We start from the raw sequence: 21,527 nt of genomic DNA, 5'->3' as shown, positions 1-21,527 counted from the left end.
AGAAGAAGTATGGGCACCTCAGGAGGGATGTCCCCACCTCTGGGTGTCCTCAGGAGACCAGGGGCCGGGAGGAGCAGGCCCTGGCAACGTACCTGCTGCATGGACATCTGAATCAGCTTTCGAGCGTGGATTTCTTGTCCTTGCCCCATTGAGATAGTTCTACATTCTGTAACACAGGAGAAGGTTCACAATGATAAAATGTATGTTTTATAATCGGATTGTGATAAAATACTAATTTCTGGATGGTCACGGCCTCCTTCCCTCTTTGCTTCTAACAAGGAGGCTTTGCTGTTCCAACAGGCCTGGCCTTTGGTTGTGTCGATGGGACCAGAGAATTGGAGATACCCAGTGGAAATGAGGTGGGCAGAGAGGGAGGAAGTCAAAGGCACAGGTCGCACGTCTAGAGTGTGTGTGTGAGCATGGAATAACAACGAAAGTCCAGAAATAAACCCTCACATCTGTGGTTGATCGCTTTTGACAAGGGTTCTAAGCCCATTCATTCCGTATGGGAAAGGACAGCATTTTCAACAAATGATGCCAGTAAAATGCCATGCCATGGCAAAGCAACGGAATTTGATCTTTGCTTCACACCTTGTACAAAAATCAGTGCCAAATGAATCAGAGACATGGATGTCAGCACTGAAATATAAAGTCCTTAGAGGAAAATGTCGAAAGTCTTTGTGGCCTTGGATGAGGTGACGGCATTTCTACATACAATGCTCAAGCCATAAGAAACAAAGGAGAAATTGGACTTGATCAAAATCTAAAACTTTAGTGCTTCAGTGGGCTCCATCAAAGAGCAGCCTATACAATGGGAGGAAACGTCTGTAAATTGTATATCTGATAAAGGTCTGCTATCCAGAGTCTACGAGGAACTCTTACACTCTGACAAGAAAAATAGCCTGATTTAAAAATGAGCTAAGCATTTGAACAGACAATTCTCCAGAGAAGAAATGGCCAACAGACACACGAAACATAATTAGCCAATAGGAAAATGCAAATCCATGCTATTTCACGCCCACTAAAATAACAATAAATGAAAAAGAAACAACAGCAAGTGTCAGAAAGGATGCGGAAGATTTAGAATTTCCCTGCACTGCCAGTGTGGATGTAAAATGGTGCAACTACTTTGGAAAACTATCTGGCAGCTACTGAAAAACCCAAAGGCTGGGTTACCATAGGACCCACAAAGTCTGCTCTTAAGTTAAACACCCAAGAAAACTAAAAGTTTTATGACTGCACACAAACTTGTGCATGAATGCTCAAGTAGCACCATTTGTGGTCTCCCCCTAGTAGAAACAGTCCAAATCTGGACACCGATGGATGGACAAACAAAATGTGATACACACATACAGCGGCCTGCCACTCAAAAGGTGCAGTTGTGACACATGGGGAGCCTTAAAAACATCATGCGAGCCGGGCGTGGTGGCGCACGCTGGTCAACCCAGCACTCGGGAGGCCGAGACAGGAGGATCGCGGTTCGTGGACAGCCTCAGCCACTTAGTGAGGCCCTTTGCAACCCAGTGAGACCCTGTTTCAAAATAATGAATAAAATATAGGGCTGGGGGTGCAGCTCGGAGGTCGAATGCCCCTGGGTTCCATCCCAAGTACTGTAAAAAAAAAAAAAGAATAAAAAAAAAAAAGAAAAACATCATGCTAACTAAAAGGAGAGAGACACCAAAGGCCACATAGTGTATGATTACATTTCCTGTTTAGTTTTTTTACTTTTTATTGCTAATTAAGTAATATATATTCATAGTAAAAGGCTTGAAAAATACAGGAGGGTATAAAGAAGGAAATAAAAATCATTATTATTCCTCCCTAGAGATCGTCATTCTAGTCTCTTTAAGGTGCACAATATCCAATCATTTACCCTCATTTCAAAATTCTAAAAGCTCTGGAAACAAAAATTTTTGTCACAAAATCACTTTGGTGGTAAAAGCTGACCTATTTGTAGTCTCTGTTTATCCCCATTTTTCTGATTATCCATACATTTACCTGTAACACATTACATAATTTGTGGAACATTACCTTTCTAAAATATATAAAATTCTGCTTTCTGAAACACATATGGCCCCAAAGGTTTTGAATAAGAGATTGTAAAGCTATCAATATTAAATATTTTACGTATTTATATTTTATCTCTACTTTTCAGTATTATGTTGTAAATATTATCAGTAAATATTATTGAAAAGTTGTGTTTTTTTTACTGTACTGGGAATGGAACCAAGGAGGGGCATTCTATCTCCTAGCTACACCCCCAGCACTATTCCTTCCTTCCTTCCTTCCTTCCTTCCTTCCTTCCTTCCTTCCTTCCTTCCTTCCTTCCTTCCTTTCTTATTTTTGGTGGTACTGGGGATAGAATCCAGGGGCTTTTCTACCTCCAGGCTATACTCCCAGACCTATTTTATATTTTATTTGGAAACAGGGTCTTACTAAGTTGCTGAGAGCCTCACTAAGTAGCTGAGGCTGGCTTTGAACCTGTGCAATCCTCCTGTCTTAGCCTCACAAGCATGGGGATTACAAGCGTGAGCCACCACGCCCAGATTTTATTTTATTTATTTATTTATTTATTTATTTATTTATTTATTTATTTATTTTTGTGGTACTAGGGGTGGAACCCAGAGGCTTTCTACCTCTGGGCTATGCTCCCAGACCAATTTTATATTATATTTGGAAACAGGGTCTCACTAAGTTGCTGAGAGCCTCACTAAGTAGCTGAGGCTGGCTTCGAACCTGCGCGATCCTCCTGTCTCAGCCTCCCAAGCGCGGGGATTACAAGCGTGCACCACCACGCCCGGCTTTTATTCTTTATTTTAAAACAGGGTCTCAATAAGTTGCTGAGGCTGTCTGCCCGACTGAAAAATAGTTTTTAATGCCAGGACAGTGCTCATCCTGACGATACAACCTACCTTGTTCATTTGACCACTATCCTTTTATATATATCTAGGGCATTTTCAAATTTTCAGTATTATTACTAGCACTTGGTTAAACATCCTTTTTATAAATCTTCATGTATATCTTTCAATATGTTCTTAGAAGGAATTCATACATGAGAATAGTTTGGACAAAATATAAAATGATTAGAAGGTTTGTGATAATATAACAATGTGTATATATATACACATACCTCTCTCTATATACACATATACACACACCTACATGTATATATGTATATTTATATGTATATGTATGTATGTATTATATATATACACATACCTCTCTATATACACATATACATACACCTACATGTATATATGTATATGTATGTATATATGTATGTCTGTATTATATATATATTACTCTAAATGTCCAGTATCTCCCACTGGAATGGGATACCGCAACTCCCAACCCACACTCCTATTCTTGTTTGTATTTTTATTTTATTTTATTTATGATGCTTTTGTAATACAGGAGTTTGAAATTTTCACTGGGTCCTATTATGTATATCGTCCCTCCAGTTCAGGACTATGGTATCATGATTACTAAAGTCTCAGCATTCAATAGTATACCATTAATTCAATATATTCTTTTTCTTCTTTTAAGCTTAAGCTGAAACCTGTACTATTCTAATCAGCCTAGAATTTACTCAGGAGTTTGATGTGAGATGCAACTACTACTTTTTCCTAACATTAACCTGCCGTTTCCATGCCGTTTTGTGGCTAATCTCTTTTTCCCTCCACTGAAATGAAGTGTGAATCTTCTAACACTACATTTTATAGAGTCTAATTTGGGGCTTTCGTTTTGCATCAGTGACTTATGTATCTACTCTGAGCCAGTCACACACTGATCAGATTATTGCCACCTGATGGAGTTTTAGGAGACCTGGTAGTGTTGGTACCCAGCACTCTCTCGGCTCTCCAGGTTGCTGAGCTATTCCTGTCCATTTATAGTCTTAGGTGATCTAAGATCTTCCTGCTATCCAATGAGAAGGGAAATGCTGTTTGAATTTCAGTTAGACTTGCATTCAATCTATAGATTAATCTAGGGAATATTGACATCTTTATAATATTGAATCTTTGTGCTGGGAATGTGGTTTAGCTATTTATCTAAACTTTTATGTCACTAAGAAAGTTTTATAATTTTCATTCAAATACATATTTTAAAAGTTATTTCTCAGTTTTATGTTTACTGCTATGGTTAATGGATGTTTACATTTTATTTTACAGGAATAGGTCATTGATTTTTTTATATATTTATTTTGTGACCAGTTGCCTTACCAAACTGTCCTATTGAATCTAATAGGTTTCCAGTTGATTCATTTGTGTTTTTTAGTTAGACAATTACATTGCCTGAGAGTAATGGCAACTTTTGCTTTTCCTTTGCAGTCGTTATATCTTTTATTTATATCTCCTACAGTGCATCAGTTCTACCTTTCACGACAATGCTGAGTAGCAGCGCCAACGGCAGACATCTTTATCTTATGCCTGAGTTTAACATCTCTAGTCATTTACCACAAGTATAATATTGATGCTTGCCTGCACGTTTGTGATCACACTAACAAAATATTCTTTTGTGCCTATTTTTAAAAGTCAAATATAAATGTTAAATCTATACAATGCTTTTTAAATATCTATCAAGTAATAATATGATGAAAGCATTACCTCAGCAAAGCCCCTGGGCATAAAGCCTTTCATTTATTAGTGTGATGAGATCCGCCTCCATCCTCCCTGTCTCCCTCCTCCAGGAGGAGGGCATAAAACCTAGGGCCTCATGCATGGGAGGCAGCCAGCGCTGTACCACTTGAGCCTGTGATGAGATTTCTTACTGTAGCATCTTACACTCACGAATGAATTCCTACTTAGTCCAAACACATTATCCTTTGCCTGTTATTTTTTAATACCTCATGGAATTATTCTTGCTTATATTTTAAGATTTTTACATTCATATTGGTAAGTGAGATCAAATTGTGATTTTCTCCTTTTTGTACTGGGAATTGAACTCAGGAGCATTCTACCTCTGAGCCACAACCCCCCTCCTTTCCCCTATTTTATTTTTTATTTTGAAACAGGGTCTCACTAAGTTGCAGAGGGTTTCATTAAATTGATGAGGCTGGCCATGAACCTGCAATCCTCCTGTGTCAACCTCCCAAAGTACTGGGAGCACAAGCGTGTGCCACCATGTCTGGATATTTTTTTCTTTTATGCAGTTACTATCTTGGTCAGTTTTTGATATTAGGATAGTTAATGCTAATGAAAAGGAAAATATGTCTTATTTCCTCTGTTCTACAATAGAACACAGCATATGGAAGTCCTTAAAAGTGCTTGAGGGGACATATTAAAAAGTCATCTGAAAAGTCATTCAGGTACAGGCTTTGCTGAGGTAATATCAAAAGAACTTCTCAGATTTACCACTTTGATTATTGGTCAGCTCAGGGTTTTCTACCTCTTCTGGGAGACTGTAGCAGATGGCACTGGTGTTGATTGATGGGTGAGAAGTCGTCCTCTCATGGATGACAAGGGAGTCAACATGGCAGCTGGGGAGGCCGGGAGGAGAGGGATGTCTCCACTCCTACCGTCCTTCTACCAACATCTTGCCTTTATTTAGGGTCGTAACTAAAACATTGTAAGAAATTAGTAATCACGGGAAATAACAACGTAATCGTGGGGTGAGTCAGGGAATAGCACCAAGGCGGGCACAGACGAGTCAGGGAAGGAAAGGGTCATCAAGGAAGCTGTCGGGGTCTGGGCCTATCAGTCAGGGGCCCCGGTTATCGGTCCCATTTGGTCCTTAGATACCTGTCTGCGTGAAAACAATTCCCACTTGGGCGGGCAATTCCCACTTGGGCGGGCATTTTGTGCCCCTCCCAAGCTGGACCAAGCTGACCTTAAAGCCGATGGCTAACAGTGCTCCCAAGAGGAAGTTTTTGTAAATTTGTATTTTCTACAAACTTGTCGATATGAACAGGGTTTTCTGGTTTATTATGATAATCCCATGTCATTCTCTCACTACTGGAGCTCACGTTTTATTTAATGTTGAGCATTACACATATAAAACCTGTGCATGTCATTATACTCATGTCTCATTCATTTCTAATTTGAATATTTGTGGGTTTGTACTTACTTATTGTTCTTGGATTTTGTTTTCAAACCCAATTAAGATCCCTTCTCCCTCACCGGGCTCCTAGCGGGGGCTCTCGTGCAAAACCCTCCTGCCCTTGCCTGGGCACCAGTACTCCCGTGGGTGACTTATCTGCTCTGAGTCTCACTGCAGAGCTCGATCAGCACAGAGAACACCCATCATCAGAAGTCCCCATCTGAAGGCAATGAGAGGGAGGGAGAGAGAAAGGTCGCGGAGTCGGCTAAGTGGGGCTCAGAAGGCTTGAGAGAAGGCTTGTGCTAGGTCTGCCTCCACCTCGCTCTGGGGCCTCTTCTCTAGCCCTTGGTTTCCCCAGCTGCATAAGGTAGTTTCCAGATCTCTGCAGCCTCATTCACCTCGAGTATTCTATGCTTATCTATTATCCAGATTTCCAAATAAAATATTAATAGTTGAGCTAGATTAATATGTCATTCTGTCTGCATAACCATTCATTTAAACAGTGATCTTAGGGACTTATCCAAAGCAGCAAATGGCATGAGACTTCCTTCCCAACATTGCTAAAAGTTATTTGGCAAAAGAGGTCTTTAAATAATTTATTGGGTCCTACAGTATTAAAATCAAATCCACTTGTTTCAGTGTCCTAACAAAGTAACTGATAGAAGCTTGCACTGTTGCTAGTAAAACTAAAGCACTGTAAAGGAATACAAGTTACCACATCTCAAGCAAAGCAGTATGATAAAGCCATAGGGCTGCACAAGTCCACTTTCTCCATTTATTCAAGGTTATACTTCCTTCCCAAGGATACCTTGAATTTCTTAATTCTGTTCTTAATCCAATATTTTGAGATAATCTCTAAAATAGTAACTAACTAGTGGAATACCCCCTTCTTCTAGGTGCTATACCCCCTTCTAAGAAATGCCCACCACTCTGGCTCCATAAGGTCCCTGCCATGAGTCTATCTCCAGAGCATCAATTCATTGACTGGCACAGTAAGGATAACCAAAGCTAAGCCAATGAGTTTCTTCCTTGTGTGGACTGGGGACCAAGGGAGGAAGGGGCGCTTCCCTGAGAAGGCTGAGCGTGTTCACAGTGACACCAGTCAAGACACCAGAGCCTGTAACCCCCCCCCCCCTGCCCAGGAAAGAACAGTTTGTGGCAGAGAGAAGGGGAGTGCAGAGGCAGCTGAATAAAGCCCCCCCCCCCCGGGGTAGATCCAAAAGATCTGCAAACTACAAGGCCACGAGAAGACCACTCAGGCCAACTCTGAGGGCTGGTGCGCGACGGGAAACCCCAGAGCCATGGCCGACATGGAGGATGCCTGTGAGCAAAGCCAGGAGAGCCTGGAAGCTCTGCACTGGCACCACGTGCTGATGGAAGCAAGCCACCTGAACACAGACCCCTGCAGGAGACCGAAGAGTGCGTAGACAATGAACGGAGCAAAGGCCAGAGGGAGGGGACGTAGACCAGGCTCCCACGACACGTGGCTAGCGCATGGACACGAACCCAGGTTATGTCCCGCATACACTAACTCTCTAACAAAGTCAACGTCAGTTTTCTTTCATAAGGTAGTTTTCGTGATTCATAACAAATCAAGTTTACAACCTTTATAAAGACCTGAATATGAATTAACTCTACAAATATAGTTGCAGAGACCTCAATGCCAACAGCATTCCGATTCCAGAGCTGGAGAGGGGACGCAGGAGGCGCTCTGCGGATCTGGGGATCAGCCGTGTCTATGAGACTCTGCCACGCGGCTGTCACACTGCCTAGAGCTCAGTGTGTACATGCTTGTCCTCCCCTACCGGGCGATGTTCATCTCTGTACCTTGTCATCCAGCACATGGCCTATTCTAACTGGTTACTGAAGTACAGATGAATGGATCCTTAATTACTATCCATTACAGTAATGGTTATAGTCTTTCAATTTTTGACAAAATATACTTATATGTAATTTTAAAGATATGGCAAAAACATAGAAACACGTAAAGAACACAGGCTCTTTAATGTCCATGCTTGTTAATCTGCTACTCATGTGCACATCCATCTGCCTACAATGTAAAAAACAAACAAAACACCCAGCAGATGGGATTTGAGTGTGTTCATCCCTGCACATAAATACCTGTATCTCATCCTCATGCTAGGAAGAATCAAGGGAAAAAAGAAGAAGAAGCTTAATATATTTTCCAAGTCAGTGTTCTAGATTCAGGTCTAAGAATCAGTGATGAAATAATAAAAGTCTAAATTTAGAGCAAAAATATGAAAGTTTTGGCAAATATCAGAGATTTCTAATCATACCCAGCTTCAGTTTCTTGGCCAAGGCATCAATTTGAATGGTGGGATCCGATCCCATGGACAGGAAACAGATCAGAGGAGTGCGTGTATCGCTTTCTTCCCAAGTTTTCTCCAGATTTAAGATAACCGGTTCTGTGTACTTCTCTTCCAAAGAATCCGCAATATACTTTCTTGCTTGAAAAACAGTACGGTCTGGACACCAAGACCTAGAAATGAAGGCCAGTCAGAGGAAATACATTCAGCATGCTCATTTTTTATTCTATTTAATTCCAAGCACGTAAAGAACACATACTTAATTAGCAAAAAGAAAACAAGCTAATTCCTCCTCAGTGGGTCTGAGCGAGAGGGATGGCAATGTTTCCTATCCCTGGGTGAGCACAAATTTAATCACGCGGCTTTGGTGCCAGGCATTAGCAAGGGGTAGGGCAGAGCCAGCAACAGCACGGTGTTCTCTGCCAGACCTGACACCCGGTGGGGTGCACCTGCTACACGCTCTGCAGAGGGAGAATGGTGGAGTCAAAGATGCACAAGCAAGTTGGTCGGCATACACTATGTCACAGCACTTGTGAACTGCACACGACGGCTAACTGCCTTGTGACTAATATAAAATATGTGATTTTAAATTTAACAAATTTAAAATATAAAATATAGACGAATTGCCCTATAACTCTGTGAGTTCTATTTTTTAAAGAATTTAACAACAAATGGTTCACTCAACAGTAAATGAACAGTAAATAATCAAAGCATGTTTTTTTTCATTTTTTCCCCACTAAGAGTACTATCATTAATACATTGTCAAAATACACTATTCCCTGCAACCAACACCAGCATATTTTGCTTTGTCAAAAATTCAGAGACACACTAAGGAAACGCCATCTGACATCGAGTAGCTGAGATCTCTGAGGAGCCCTCCAGATTCTTATGTGCTAGTAGATGGCATTATGTGTTCCAAGATGGACCCAATTTTACACTGGTAGGTGAAAGAAACACGTGCTCCATAAAAAGAAGTAGCCCTCTCAAACTCTGTGGCGAGGAGGACTGTGGCTGCTGTTCTGGTCACTCTCCAGGGTGACAATATGGAGGACACAAGACTTTCTGAGTGACAGCTCAGGGGTAGCACAGGAGGAGAGACAAAGCTGGCTCCCAAACAGCCCTACGCCCTTTTGTGATTGTTTCCTGGTCTCATCTCCCCCTCCACCCTTCCTCTTTGTTCAATTGTGTGTGTGTATATACAATCACTGGTGTGCACACACATGTACACCTATACACATACACACACTGCTATTCCATTTCAGAAAGCCTCTCTAAGCACCAGATGTAGAGGAAATGTGGAAAGTGAGCAGGAAGGGGAATATTCCTTCCTAACAACAGTTCTGAACTTTTGCTTTCATTTTAGAAGACAGAGTACTATTTACACATTAGGGTTTTTTTTTCTCAAATAAAACGGAACTTTAGCTTATTAACTAATTACCTTGTAACTTCGTGAGTTCTATTTTTTTTTAAAGTAATTCAACAACAAATGGTTTACCGACCAGTAAAGGAACAGTAAATAATAAAGGCATGAGCTGGCTGTGGTGGCGCACGCTTGTAATCCCAGTAAATGCAAACAATTCACTGGGATTACAAGGTTCGTGGCCAGCCTCAGCTACTTAGTGAGATGCTCTGCAACTTATTAAGACCCTGTTTCAAAATAAGGGATTAAAAAATAAGGTTAGGAATATAATTCGGGGGTAGAATGCCCTGGGTTTAGTCCCCAGTATTGAAAAAAATAATAAAATGTTTTTTCCCATTTTTCTGCTAGAAGGACTATCAAAAATATATTGTCAAAATACACTATTCCCTGCTACCAGCACCAGCATGTTTAGCTTTATCAAGCAACTCCAGGTTTGCCTTCCAAGACCCCAACTGGGAAGCACACGCATTTCTTGTAAGAACTACAGGGACCCAGCGAAGTCCACTCGCTGAACAGTGAGAGCCGTAACTTAATGGTGAGCACTGCTTCCGGGCTGATGGTACCTCTCCTCACCTGATAAGCAAAAGCTTGCGGCAGGTGTCCAGCGAGTCATTATACCCATCCGGGATGATTTCCTCCTCTGGGGCGTCTTTATCAAACCAGCTCTTCCATCCCTTCTCATTGCGAGATATCTAAGAGGCAGAAGCCAAGGAGTGAGCCGAGGTTTGAAAGGAGATCAGAGAGCACTCCCAATGGCCCTGGAGGGCCCTTCATTACGGGCACACAATGTGTCAGACAGAACAACGCCACTCCTGTTTCTCTGCAGAATCGACCCCTTGAGCAACGTGGTAAAGCGTAGCCCTTCCCCTTCAGCGTTTCTACCCCATTTGCACATCATTCAAGTCAGGATCATGTGTCAGTCACACAAAATGCTTGGACAGGAAGAAATACAGGTCGGCGTTTCTCAGCCTTGGTATCCCTGGCGCTGTGGACAGCATAATTCCTCCTCGTGTGTGTGTTTGGGGTCTGTCCTGGATGCTTAGCAGCACCCCTGGCCTCTGCCCACTCAATGCCAGTAGCACCCCTCCCCTAGGGTCACAATAATTTAGAATGTCTCCATTCATTCTCAAATGTCCCCTGGGGGTGGCACAAAATTGCCCTCAGTTGAGAGTCACTGATGCAGGCCACTCTGAGAACAAACCCCGAGCGCTGGTGTCTACTTCAAAACGTAATTTTCTAGTGCCCCCCCCTTCCGCCCACCTGGGAGACAAGCCTAGAGTGCAGCGGTCTCTCCAGGAGCCAGCCTCAGAGTGCTCGGGTGGGAGCAGGGAGAGACCCCCGGCTTTCAGAATCTGTGCTCGCCGGGACCAGCCCTTGGGTACCTGGTTCATGATTTCTGCAAACTGTGGGAGTTTGCTCAGCTCCACGAGGTTCAGCCAGGTCATGTCGAGGATCCAGCGGAAGGGCTTAGGAGGGCAGGCTTTGAGGTCCAGCGCCGCGCCCCCTGTGGGGAACACCAGGGGCATGTCAGGCCAGCTCACACTTGGAAATTCACTTCCTCATCACAAAGGCAAGATAACCACATTACATAAAGTATGGGGGAACAATCACATAAGTTTCCTTCAAGTCTCTGTGTTGTATTTGCGGACTTATCCTGTCTGATAAAATATGCCAGAAACTCTGTTGTTTTTCCTGCAAAGAATCTTCCTCAGGTAGACATAGTTCTTCCCTTTTTATTTTTCACAATCAAAACTATAATTTTATAGCAATGAATCATCCATGTGTGATTTTTAGAATCACTTCTCTGTCATTACCCCTCCAGAAGTCTGATATTCAATGTCATTTCTTATCATGTTAGATAGATGGTTAGATCAACAGATGGGTGAGGAGGAGGGAGGAGTGCAGGAGGGAGGGCGTCAGACATCTTGGGGCTCTTGGAGAGTCCCTGGTGCTTGGATCATTCATCCATTCATTCATTTATTCAACACATAACTATCGAGGGCCCTCCCTGCATCTGCATGATCCAGGCACTGGGGACAGGTACAGAGAACAAAAGTAACTGATATACAAGGACCTCCACCCTTGGGAAATCAAACGCTGCTGCCATGACACACAACTGTTTTCCCTCTTAAGAACTATGTTCGCAATGTTTAAAAATGTCTCTGATCGCCGGGCGTGGTGGCGCATGCTTGTAATCCCTGCGCTTGGGAGGCTGAGACAGGAGGATCGGCCAGGTTCGAAGCCAGCCTCAGCTACTGAGTGAGGCTCTCAGCAACTTAGTGAAACCCTGTTTCCAAATAAAATATAAAATAGGTCTGGGAGTATATAGCCCAGAGGTACAAAGTCTCTGGGTTCCACCCCCAGTACCACCAAAAAAAAAAAATGTCTCTGATCTAAGGGCCATATTTGGTAACTCTTTACCGACACAAGTTGTTCATAAAAGTAGGATTTGATCTGAAAAGGAGAACAGTAATAAGTCACATCAACCTAAAAAAGTTCACAACCCTGGTATGTGGTCTTCTTTATTTCTCTGAAGCAAACCTAATCCTCCCGAGGCGTTCCCCACCACTGTCCTGCCCTCTTCCTTCCTCGGTCTCCTCTAACTTACAAACCCTCCTTAGAGAGCTCATTCTCCTCCCAGGTAACAGCTCTGGTCTGGCCAGGTTTGCCTGGTGAGGAGACGGGAATGGGGTGGGGTTATGTCTTGGGGGGGTAGGATGCCTCAGACTTGTGCGCTGCCATCACAAGCTGGGTCCTCTGAGCTGCAACTAGTCCCCTCTGACCTGTAGGGACAGGAGGCTGCAAGCCACAGCCCAGGCGCCTGACCCCCAGTCCTGTCTCCAGTTAACAATCCTGGAAGTCAACATGCTGCATGCCTACACGCACGCGTGCGCGCGCGCGCGCACACACACACACACACACACACACACACACACACACACACCATATGCCAGCCATGGAACCAACTTGGACGCCCGTCAGCAGATATGTGAATAAAGAAAGTATGGTGTATATACACCACGGAGTTTTATGTAGCCACAAAGAACAAAGTCATGTCATTTGCACGGGAAATGGACAGAGTGGAGAACATTATGCTGAGTGAGTTAAGCCAGACTCAGGAAGCCACGGCTGTATGTATGGAATCTAGAGAGAGAAAATGGGTCTAGCATGGTGGTATGTGCCTATAATCCCAGTACTTGGGAGCTGAGCAGGAGGAGCACAGGTTAGAGGCCAGCCTCCACAACTTAGCAAGACCTTCAGCAACTCAGAAAGACTGTTTCAAAACAAATGCCAAAATGGGCTGGGAGTGCAGCTCAGAGGTAGAATGTAAGCTATATCCAAAGAGAAAACACACACAGAAAGAGACTGGAACATGGTTATCACATACCAAATAATTCCCAGCCGTATGGCTTAGCTGCAGAGGCAGACTTCTCAGAAAACCTTTTATTGTGCTAAATACATACAGTCTCTCTCCCCTTTCTGAATGAACACTCTACTTATCTCTAACACAGGTTATGCTGCCTTAAGAATCATTTTGTAAACTATCTTTATTCCTATTTTGAGGCTATTATTTCTTTTAAAGCAGTGCCTGGCTTATCCTTGTGTCCCCCACACTAGCAAGGTGGGTTTGTATGGTGCGTGCTCAATAAATAAATGTTCTTTTATCTTCTTAATTGTACCGTTTAATAACAAGGCATGCAATGGATAGGACTGACCTCAGGTACAAAATACAAGTATGCCTTGTTACAGTCTTATAAATCATGAAACTCCCTGGCTGAAGAAGTGTTTCTTCCTATGGAAAGCTCATCACTGGAGAACTTTCTTTCACTCTGGCAATTGATTGATTCTCCGAAGCCCGGGCAGCAATGAACACACTGAACATAAGTGCAGAACTGAAAACCGCAAGGTGAGAACAGACCCGAGCCTTAAGTAACCAGAGGAAAATTAATGGAGATCAGAAAAGAGACACGAGAAGAACTTCCCTTTCATCAGGACACGATTCCCCTACCGTCTCAGGGACATGGGTTTGGAGCATATCAAAGACCACATCAAAAGCAACAACGTCCTTTACACATCCACGTTACAAACACCTCACCTTTAATGAGGGCCTGGAACTCCTTGTGCTTAACCGTCCCTCTCTGAAGATCAATCTTCAAGGTCATTAGGAGCACAAAGAGGAACTTGTGGTTCTCGTATAGGCCTCTGACGGAGTATGTGAAGACTTCGTAGGTCAGATACTCGATGATATTGGTGATTCTCTTTTGAGGTAGAGGAGACTTTTCGGATCTGCAGTACATTTTAAAAATCAAAGAGGTAAAACTAAATTTCAGACAGAACAGAAATGCCGAAAAAAGAACTTTTAAGTTTCTGCTCTGGAGTCGCGGAGGACTCGCCTGGCCATGGACTGGTCAAACAGCTTCAGGAACTGTGCCAGCGAGGTCTGGTACATGATGTTGACCATGCTCATCTCTGTGATGAGGAAGTACAGGATGCTTCCCCGGGTGGCGGCAGGCCGGAACTCCTCCTGGGCAGTGTTGATCTTGATCTCCGTCTCCGCGGCCACATGCAGCTTCTCGCTTACCTCCGCCGCTGTCTGCTTGGTGGTTCGGAGGACGCCGATCAGAGACTCGTCATCCACCAGGGACCCTAAGGAGCAAAACAAGAATACCCTAAAGGTGAACCAGAGTACTTGCTAAGCAACAGGTGCCACTCTGAAACCACAGTGTCAGTGTCCACAGGGCACCGAGAGAGCAGAATCTTAAGACAGCAGGAGGCCCTGGCCCAGCACCACCCGGGGCCTGGAAATCTACAGACCCATTCGGGAGGTCTTCAGACATCTGCGGACAGCGAGCATGTCCTCCACGGTTGTAGCTGTTCCCCACGTAACAGGATTTTCACCCCCTCAGCATCATGGTGGCTTTTCTCAAAGTGTCTCCAGCTCATCCATCCCACTTGTCTAATTTTACTTTTTCCCTCCGTTATTGTTTTTAAAAAAGAATAGCACATGTTTACAGTGAAGAACTCGGTTTTAAAATGTGGAAAGACACATCGGATGTGCTGAATTCACAGTCACTACATCTGCAGCAGCAGCGCTCTGGCTGGAAGTTCTAGAAGGAGTTCTAGAAGGTAGGCGTGCTGCAGGGAGTACGGAGTTACTCTGGCAGGCATGTGTCATTGGACATAGAGGTCACAGAGGTCCCTACAGCAAAGCGGTCTCGGCCCTGCACACTCCTCCCCAGACAAGGGGACACCGTCAGCTCTCCTTCTAACACTCAGCATGGTGGGGGCACCGGGCCGGGGGACAGAGGCCTTTGCTGCAGCAGAGGCGTAGTAAAAGCTGCTAGAAAGACTCTTGCTGAGCCTACCCTAAAGGCAGAGTCCGGGCGGCTAAGGGTTTTTGTTGTTGAAAGTGACATTGGGAAGTATTCGTTATTAGATCTAATCAGTGGTGGTGTTTAGGTCACTGAGATTTTCCTACTACAGAACAATATGATGTTTGATTTCATTTCCTCTAGATAAAATCCGCCTTTGACTATATCGCATTAGTGGTCTATCCTAATTGGGGTGTGGTGTGGAGATTGTGGCTGCCCAGAGGAGACTGCATCCTTGACTTCTAGATGAGCCAGCCGAGCCCTTGGCGGCCACGCCGCTCTCACCAGTGACCTGCGTCCCAGCCTGTCGCAGCAGCTGCATTGCAATGCCCAATCAGAGTCAATCTGGGAAAATGGACCGAGCGCACGAGTTTCCTCTGTGCACGCAAATTAGCCTATTCTGGGTTACCGAGGTCCACCGGAGCCCGCGTCTTTCTCAGGAGAGAGCAAGGACACCCAGGAAACTGCTATTCTCAGCCGCTCGGCCGCTAATGACAAAATCCGAGTCTGCGTCTTTCACTAGCATCTCGGGAGGAAGGGCCTGGCTCATGTTAGCACTACGACTCCACTTTCCCTCACAGCCGCGGCACGGGCACTACAGAGCGAACAGGAAACCCTCGTGCAGGATCGCTAGCTGGCTGCCTCTTAACGGCACACACCTTTTGTAGCACTTAGTTTGTAGAGGAGGTTATCTTCCAGCTCCTTCATCTTCCGCTTATTAAAAGTAACGTCCTCCAAAAGCTTAACCCTCTCAGACTCTAACTCCTGTTAAGAGAAAAAAGAGATGACACCAGAATATAATTACCAACGACTGTGGCAAATTCAAAATACTAGTGTTTGTTATTCATTTAAGAGGTGTAAACCAAAGTGCCTTTTGAATGACAGAAGAAATCACCAACAATCATCAGTACACTCTACCTGTATTTTGTTTCTCTGGGTAATTTTTTTGTGTGTGTGTGTGGTATTGAGGATTGAACCCAGAGGCATTCTACCTCCGAGCTACACCCCCAGCCCTATTTTTTTATTCTTTATTTTGAAACAGGGTCTCACTAAGTTGTGGAGGGCCTAAGTAAGTAGCTGAGGCTGGCTGTGAACCTGTGATCCTCCTGTCTCAGCCTCCCAAGTCCTGGGATGACAAGCATGCGCCACCATCCCCGGCTTCTCCGAGTAATTTTTTTTTTCTTTTTTCTTTATTTTACACGGCCAAGGATCGAACCTAGAGCTTTGCGCGTGGTAGGCAAGCACTCTGCCCCTGAGCCAAATCCCCAACCCCTCCGGGTAATTTCTAAAACTATGCCCACTCTGGAAACATGTGGGCTCTCGTGCAAAGGCAACCCCGCTGGAGTGATTGCCCCCAGACCCCAGCTACCTGCCTGCCAGTTCATTACCAGATGCCTCCTCTCTTGGCCCTGTTTCCACACTGCCACTGTGAGGAATGCTAACTTTTTTTCTGCAATAGGAAGTGGTAGAAATAGGAAGGCATGGGAACCACGAAGCCCAGGGGCTATCCAGGCTAAACGTGAGCTCCAGATTCGACACTGGTCCGTAGGACCCACGTGCACAGACAGTTACCAGTACAAATTCACACGCACTGTACGTGCCTCTCCTTCCACCAGAAAGGTTAGGTTGAGTGTTTGAAAGGCATTTCTCCCACACAAATGATGTATCTTAGATATTATATTTTAGAAAAAAATTTAAATTTTCAGACATTTGTAAGACTAGTACAATGAACTCTCATCCATTCTTCACCTAGATTCACTAAACAGTTTTTGCCTTATTGTTATAAATTATTATTATTTTTATTGCTGACCTGCTCACCGATATTATGACTTTTGCCCCTAAACACCTCAGCAAACCTCTTATAAAGCAGGACATTCTCTTACGTGACCATAGCCCAGTATTCAAATCCAGTGTATTTAACGCTGATGCGATGCTCTTGCTAAACAAGAGCCTTAAATTGAATCATCCCAGTAACACCATTAGAGCAACGTTTCTTCCCCCCTGGTCCTATCGTGTGCTGCCCATAGAATTCTGTTAAGAGGTGTTTTAAAACTACTTATTTGAGAACACTTCTTTCAGAAATGCTGCAGAAGTTTCAGCACAAAAGTCTTCCTAAACCAACTAGTCAATTCAAAGCCAGAGCTCAGCACAAAGCGTATGCGCGCAGCACGGCCTTGCTGCCGGCGGCGCTGTCCTCCAGGGCGCCTGCGTCTAAAGGTGGGCGCGCCTCCTCACGGGCCCTCTTCATTTCTGTATTCTTGACAACACTTAACCTTGAGTCTATGCAGGGAAGGGACTCAACCCAATAAATGATCGTCACATCGAATGTGCTGGATTTAGTTTGACTTCTTTATTTTACATCTGGGAAAACCGAGAGCTCAGAGAGAGAGGAACGGCATCCCAGCTCAGCGCACACAGCTAGTTCCTGGTAGAGACGGGTTCAGGCCCTTGTCCTCCAGCTCCGACTATACAGCTACTGCTCTAGCACAGCTGTAGTTAACTGAGGGGAACAGCTAACGAAGCGTTTTCGTTGATTGTGTGGCGGTACAGGGACACAGAACCAAAGGGAATCACTTAGCTCCACCACGTGGAGAAGCAGGCATCATGGCACCGGGGATGCTTGCTAGGTTTTACAGCCTCGTCACGGAAGCCTGGCAGGGTGGAAAGTCAGGTGCTGTTCTCCGATCTCCAATGGGGGTAATAAGAACTGCAGGCTTGTGGGGAAGGTTAACTGGGTCCTGGGTCCTCCAGCCAGGCTGGTGTGAGCATCTCCCTCCATCTCCTGGAGAGGAAGCTCAGGGCTAAAAAGATCAGGCACGCGGTACCTTGGGAACCTTGAGAAAGTACATTCTCTGAGGGGAGCTGGGCCAAATTGGACCACCGGTGCTGGTTAGACAAGAGCACTGTCTCCACAGCTGGCACCCCCGGGTTCTGGGGGCCACAGAAGCTCTGAATGGCAGGGCCAGCCACTCTGCCTGGCTGTGGAAGAGACACTAGTGCCTGTCTGGAGGGCCTGAGCCCAGGTGTGTTGGACACTAAGATGATCTGGGACTATGACTGGTTTACTCCGCCAGACTGGCCACCGTGCGAGAGCCTGCCCGAACGAACCACCTCTATGAGCCACAGAGGACTTCAGACATCATTTTACTCAGGAAAGAGCCAGCATGGATAATACACATTGCCTCCCTCCTCTGCTGACACTCCATCTCACCTTTCCATTTTATGCCTCTGATCTTATTATTTCTAAACTTGCCCTTTTCTTGAATCTTGAAAAAAATGCCATAGAAACAAATAAAAACTTTCTCATGTTTTATGCAAATATCATTAATATATGCAAACATATTTTGTGCATACATTTCACATTATCTAAACATTATCTTAAAAATTAGTTTAATCTTGTTTCTGTCTCTTCAAATCTTCCAATCTAAGTTGTACTTTGTTTCATAAATAACTCTTGGTTATACTGAATTTCTTTGCTTTAGTGAAAATTTCGTTTACTTAAAATAAAGGTATGGCTCCCTGTATCATTATATTTTGGAACTACTACAAAATACATTATAGTTGGAACTACTACAATCTAGTCAGGTGTGATGGCGCAGGCCTATAAGCCTGGGAGTCTGAGACAGGAGGATTGTAGGTTTGAGGTCAGCCTCAGCAACTTGGTGAAACCCTGTTTCAAAATAAAAAGAATAAAAAATGACTGGGGATATATCTGGGAGGTAGAACACCTCAGTTCAACTCCCAGTATCAAAAAAAAAAGTAAAAAATAAATAAATAAAATAAAAAGTAAAAAAATAAACTGCTACAATGTTAGCAGCCATCCAGGGAGATAGGGAACTTTTTTTTCTAGGATTATCTTTTCATTGAAATTTTCAGGGTCCCCAAAACAATCAATAGAACTATGGGTCTGTGAGTCCATATACCCAAAGGCTTAAAGACAAGAGTAGAAAGAGTGCTCTGTGTGTGTGCATGTGTGTGTGTGTGTGTGCGTGTGTGTGTGTGTGTGTGTGTGTGTGTGTGTGTATACAGAAGTGAGTTTCACCATTTCTTGGCAGAAACTACAAAATAAATGTTTATGTTAATAAGGGTAAATATGATTTGATTACCTTTTTCTTTTTTCCTCCCTCCCTCTGTAGTACTGGGGATTGAACCCAGGGATGTTCTACCTCCCAGCTACACCCCCAGCCCTTGTTAGTATATGTTTTGAAACAGGGTCTCACTAGGTTGCAGTGCGCTGGCCTCAAACTCTGTGATCCTCCCGTCTCAGCCTCCAAAGTCCTGGGACATCGATGTGGCCCACCGCGCCCTGTTGGCTTGCTTTTTTTCTTCCCCACATACTGAGAAAGTTCTCGATGCACTTTAAACGTCTGCTGTGGTTTGGTGCCAGGTGGCGCCCTTACCTGTTTCTCCGTTAGAATCACTCTCCGTAGTAACTGGTTCTCGAGGCCTTTCATGGTCACGGTGAAGTCGATGACCGACGTTTTGGCGTTGATCTCGGGAGTGAAGGCAGGGTTGGGCAACTTTGTGGTGATATAGAGCTTAAATGTATCCATGACATCACACTCCTTATCACCCACTTTCACCTACGGGGATTTAAGCATAAAATTAAAAGGCGTTTAGGCTCAGTTCAGGAAAGGACTTAGCTAAGGCCAGGGCTGCGACCCCCGAAGGAATTGGGAGAGAAGGTTGTGAAGTTTTAATAACTAACCTTAAAAAATAAAACCTGTTCAATTTAAAGTAATTTAGATTTGTGGCCCCGTCTGGATGGTTTTAGTCATGATACCAAGCGTACTGAATGGAAAATCTATCCAACTCAATTGGTGAATGAAGGAAAAGGCAGCTGTGTCTGAGACTTGACTTTAAATTCTTTGTGTATATCCTTGTTACAGTATCTTTCCCTGGTGGGAAAACTTTCCTACTAAGGACCCGACTGTATTTACAGGAAGTGTTACTTCTTTTTGTATTCCGCAGTCATATCACAAGCATATGTGACAACAGAGTTAGCATAATTTTCAAAGAAAAAATACAGCTCTTTTCCCCCCAGAAAGATGGCATTTATCTTAAACACCACTGTGGTTTGGGCCATCTCGACATCAGTTGGAAACGGCAGCCTCTGAAATGGCTTGAGTCCTGGTTCATCGTTCTCTTCCGTGTGACAGGACCTCAGGAAGTCCTCCGTGGCTTCCCCAGGGCCCACCTTCATGCTGCAGAGGAGAATCTAGGGTCTTTTATTATTTATTTTTTTTATTTTTTATGGTACTGAGGGTGGAACCCAGGTGCTTTTCTACCTTCTGGCTATACTCCCAGACCTATTTTACACTTTATTTGGCAACAGGGTATCACTAACTTGCTGAGAACCTCACTAAGTAGCTGAGACTGGCTTCGAACCTGCACAATCCTCCTGTCTCAGCATCCCAAGCACTGGGATTAAAAGCGTGCACCACCACGCTTGGCTGAATCTAGGGTCTTTCAAAAGACTGCCAGGAATGGAGATTCTAGAACCTCCTTTGGCATGTTACTGTATGATCTCACTTACACATGGAACCTAAAAAAAAGTCCAACTCTAAGAAGCAGGGAATCCGGAGTGGTTTCCTGGGGCTGAGGTGGGGGAAGGGAGAAGGGGCTCTTGATTAAGGGACACAAACTTCCGTCTGTAAGATGAACAGCTTCCTGATATTCAGGGAACAGCATGGCCAGTGGTGGACGTGTTAATTTCATTGTGGCAATCACTGCACAATGTATTTCCGAACATCACATTGTTCACTTTGGTATTTCTAGTTTTTTTTCTCTTTGCTTTGTTTTTGGTACTAGGGATTGAATCCAGGTGCATCCTACCTCTGAGCTACACTCCCAGCCCTTTTTTATTTTATATTTGGAAACAGGGTCTTGCTAAGTTGTTGAGGGTCTCATTAAGTTGCTGAAACTGGCCTTGAATGTGCAATCCTCCTATCTCAGCCTCCCAAATACGGGGATTGCAGGCATGTGCCATCGCACCTGGCACATTGTACACTTTGAGTATATAATCTTTATCTGTCAAATATTTTTAAATATAGTCAAAATTGTAGATGGACCCACAGTTAGCCAAATGAATCCCTAAAAGTTTGTTCTTAGCCTCTTTACCTGAAAAAGATCAATTCTACTTCTTAATTTCATAGGAGAATGATGCTAATTGTTCAGTACACTGAGTTTTATACATATTCCCCATGAACTCTTGCAGGTTTACATATATTAGATGCTCCATAAATCTTTGCTTAATGCATTTTTAAACATGGCATTTAAACAAATTCACATTATAAAGAAAGATTTTCTAAATGAATCTTTTTTTAAAGAAGAAGTTTCATTCTTTAGGATTTGCTCATTGAGGAAAATAAG

The 21,527-nt window shown here is 43.9% G+C and overlaps 1 protein-coding gene across 1 annotated transcript in view; it reads right to left on the bottom strand.

The window, feature by feature from the left end:
- Positions 1-21,527, bottom strand: part of DNAH8 (dynein axonemal heavy chain 8) — a gene marked incomplete at its 3' end in the record, with an annotated part of 220,834 nt that overhangs the window by 45,934 nt on the left and 153,373 nt on the right. The window contains exons 75-82 of the mRNA XM_080700493.1: positions 19,556-19,738; positions 15,815-15,920; positions 14,178-14,430; positions 13,880-14,070; positions 11,166-11,287; positions 10,357-10,475; positions 8,334-8,536; positions 93-166 (exon numbers count right to left, since the gene is read on the bottom strand). Of these exons, the coding sequence (XP_080556619.1) occupies positions 93-166; positions 8,334-8,536; positions 10,357-10,475; positions 11,166-11,287; positions 13,880-14,070; positions 14,178-14,430; positions 15,815-15,920; positions 19,556-19,738 (1,251 nt within the window). The remainder of the gene's footprint in view (positions 1-92; positions 167-8,333; positions 8,537-10,356; positions 10,476-11,165; positions 11,288-13,879; positions 14,071-14,177; positions 14,431-15,814; positions 15,921-19,555; positions 19,739-21,527) is intronic.

Source organism: Muscardinus avellanarius (assembly GCF_963383645.1).
Source record: "Muscardinus avellanarius genome assembly, chromosome: 8".
Lineage (NCBI taxonomy): Eukaryota > Metazoa > Chordata > Mammalia > Rodentia > Gliridae > Muscardinus > Muscardinus avellanarius.
Note: the sequence above shows the minus strand (reverse complement) of the source record. Positions and strands in the feature narration are given on the sequence as shown.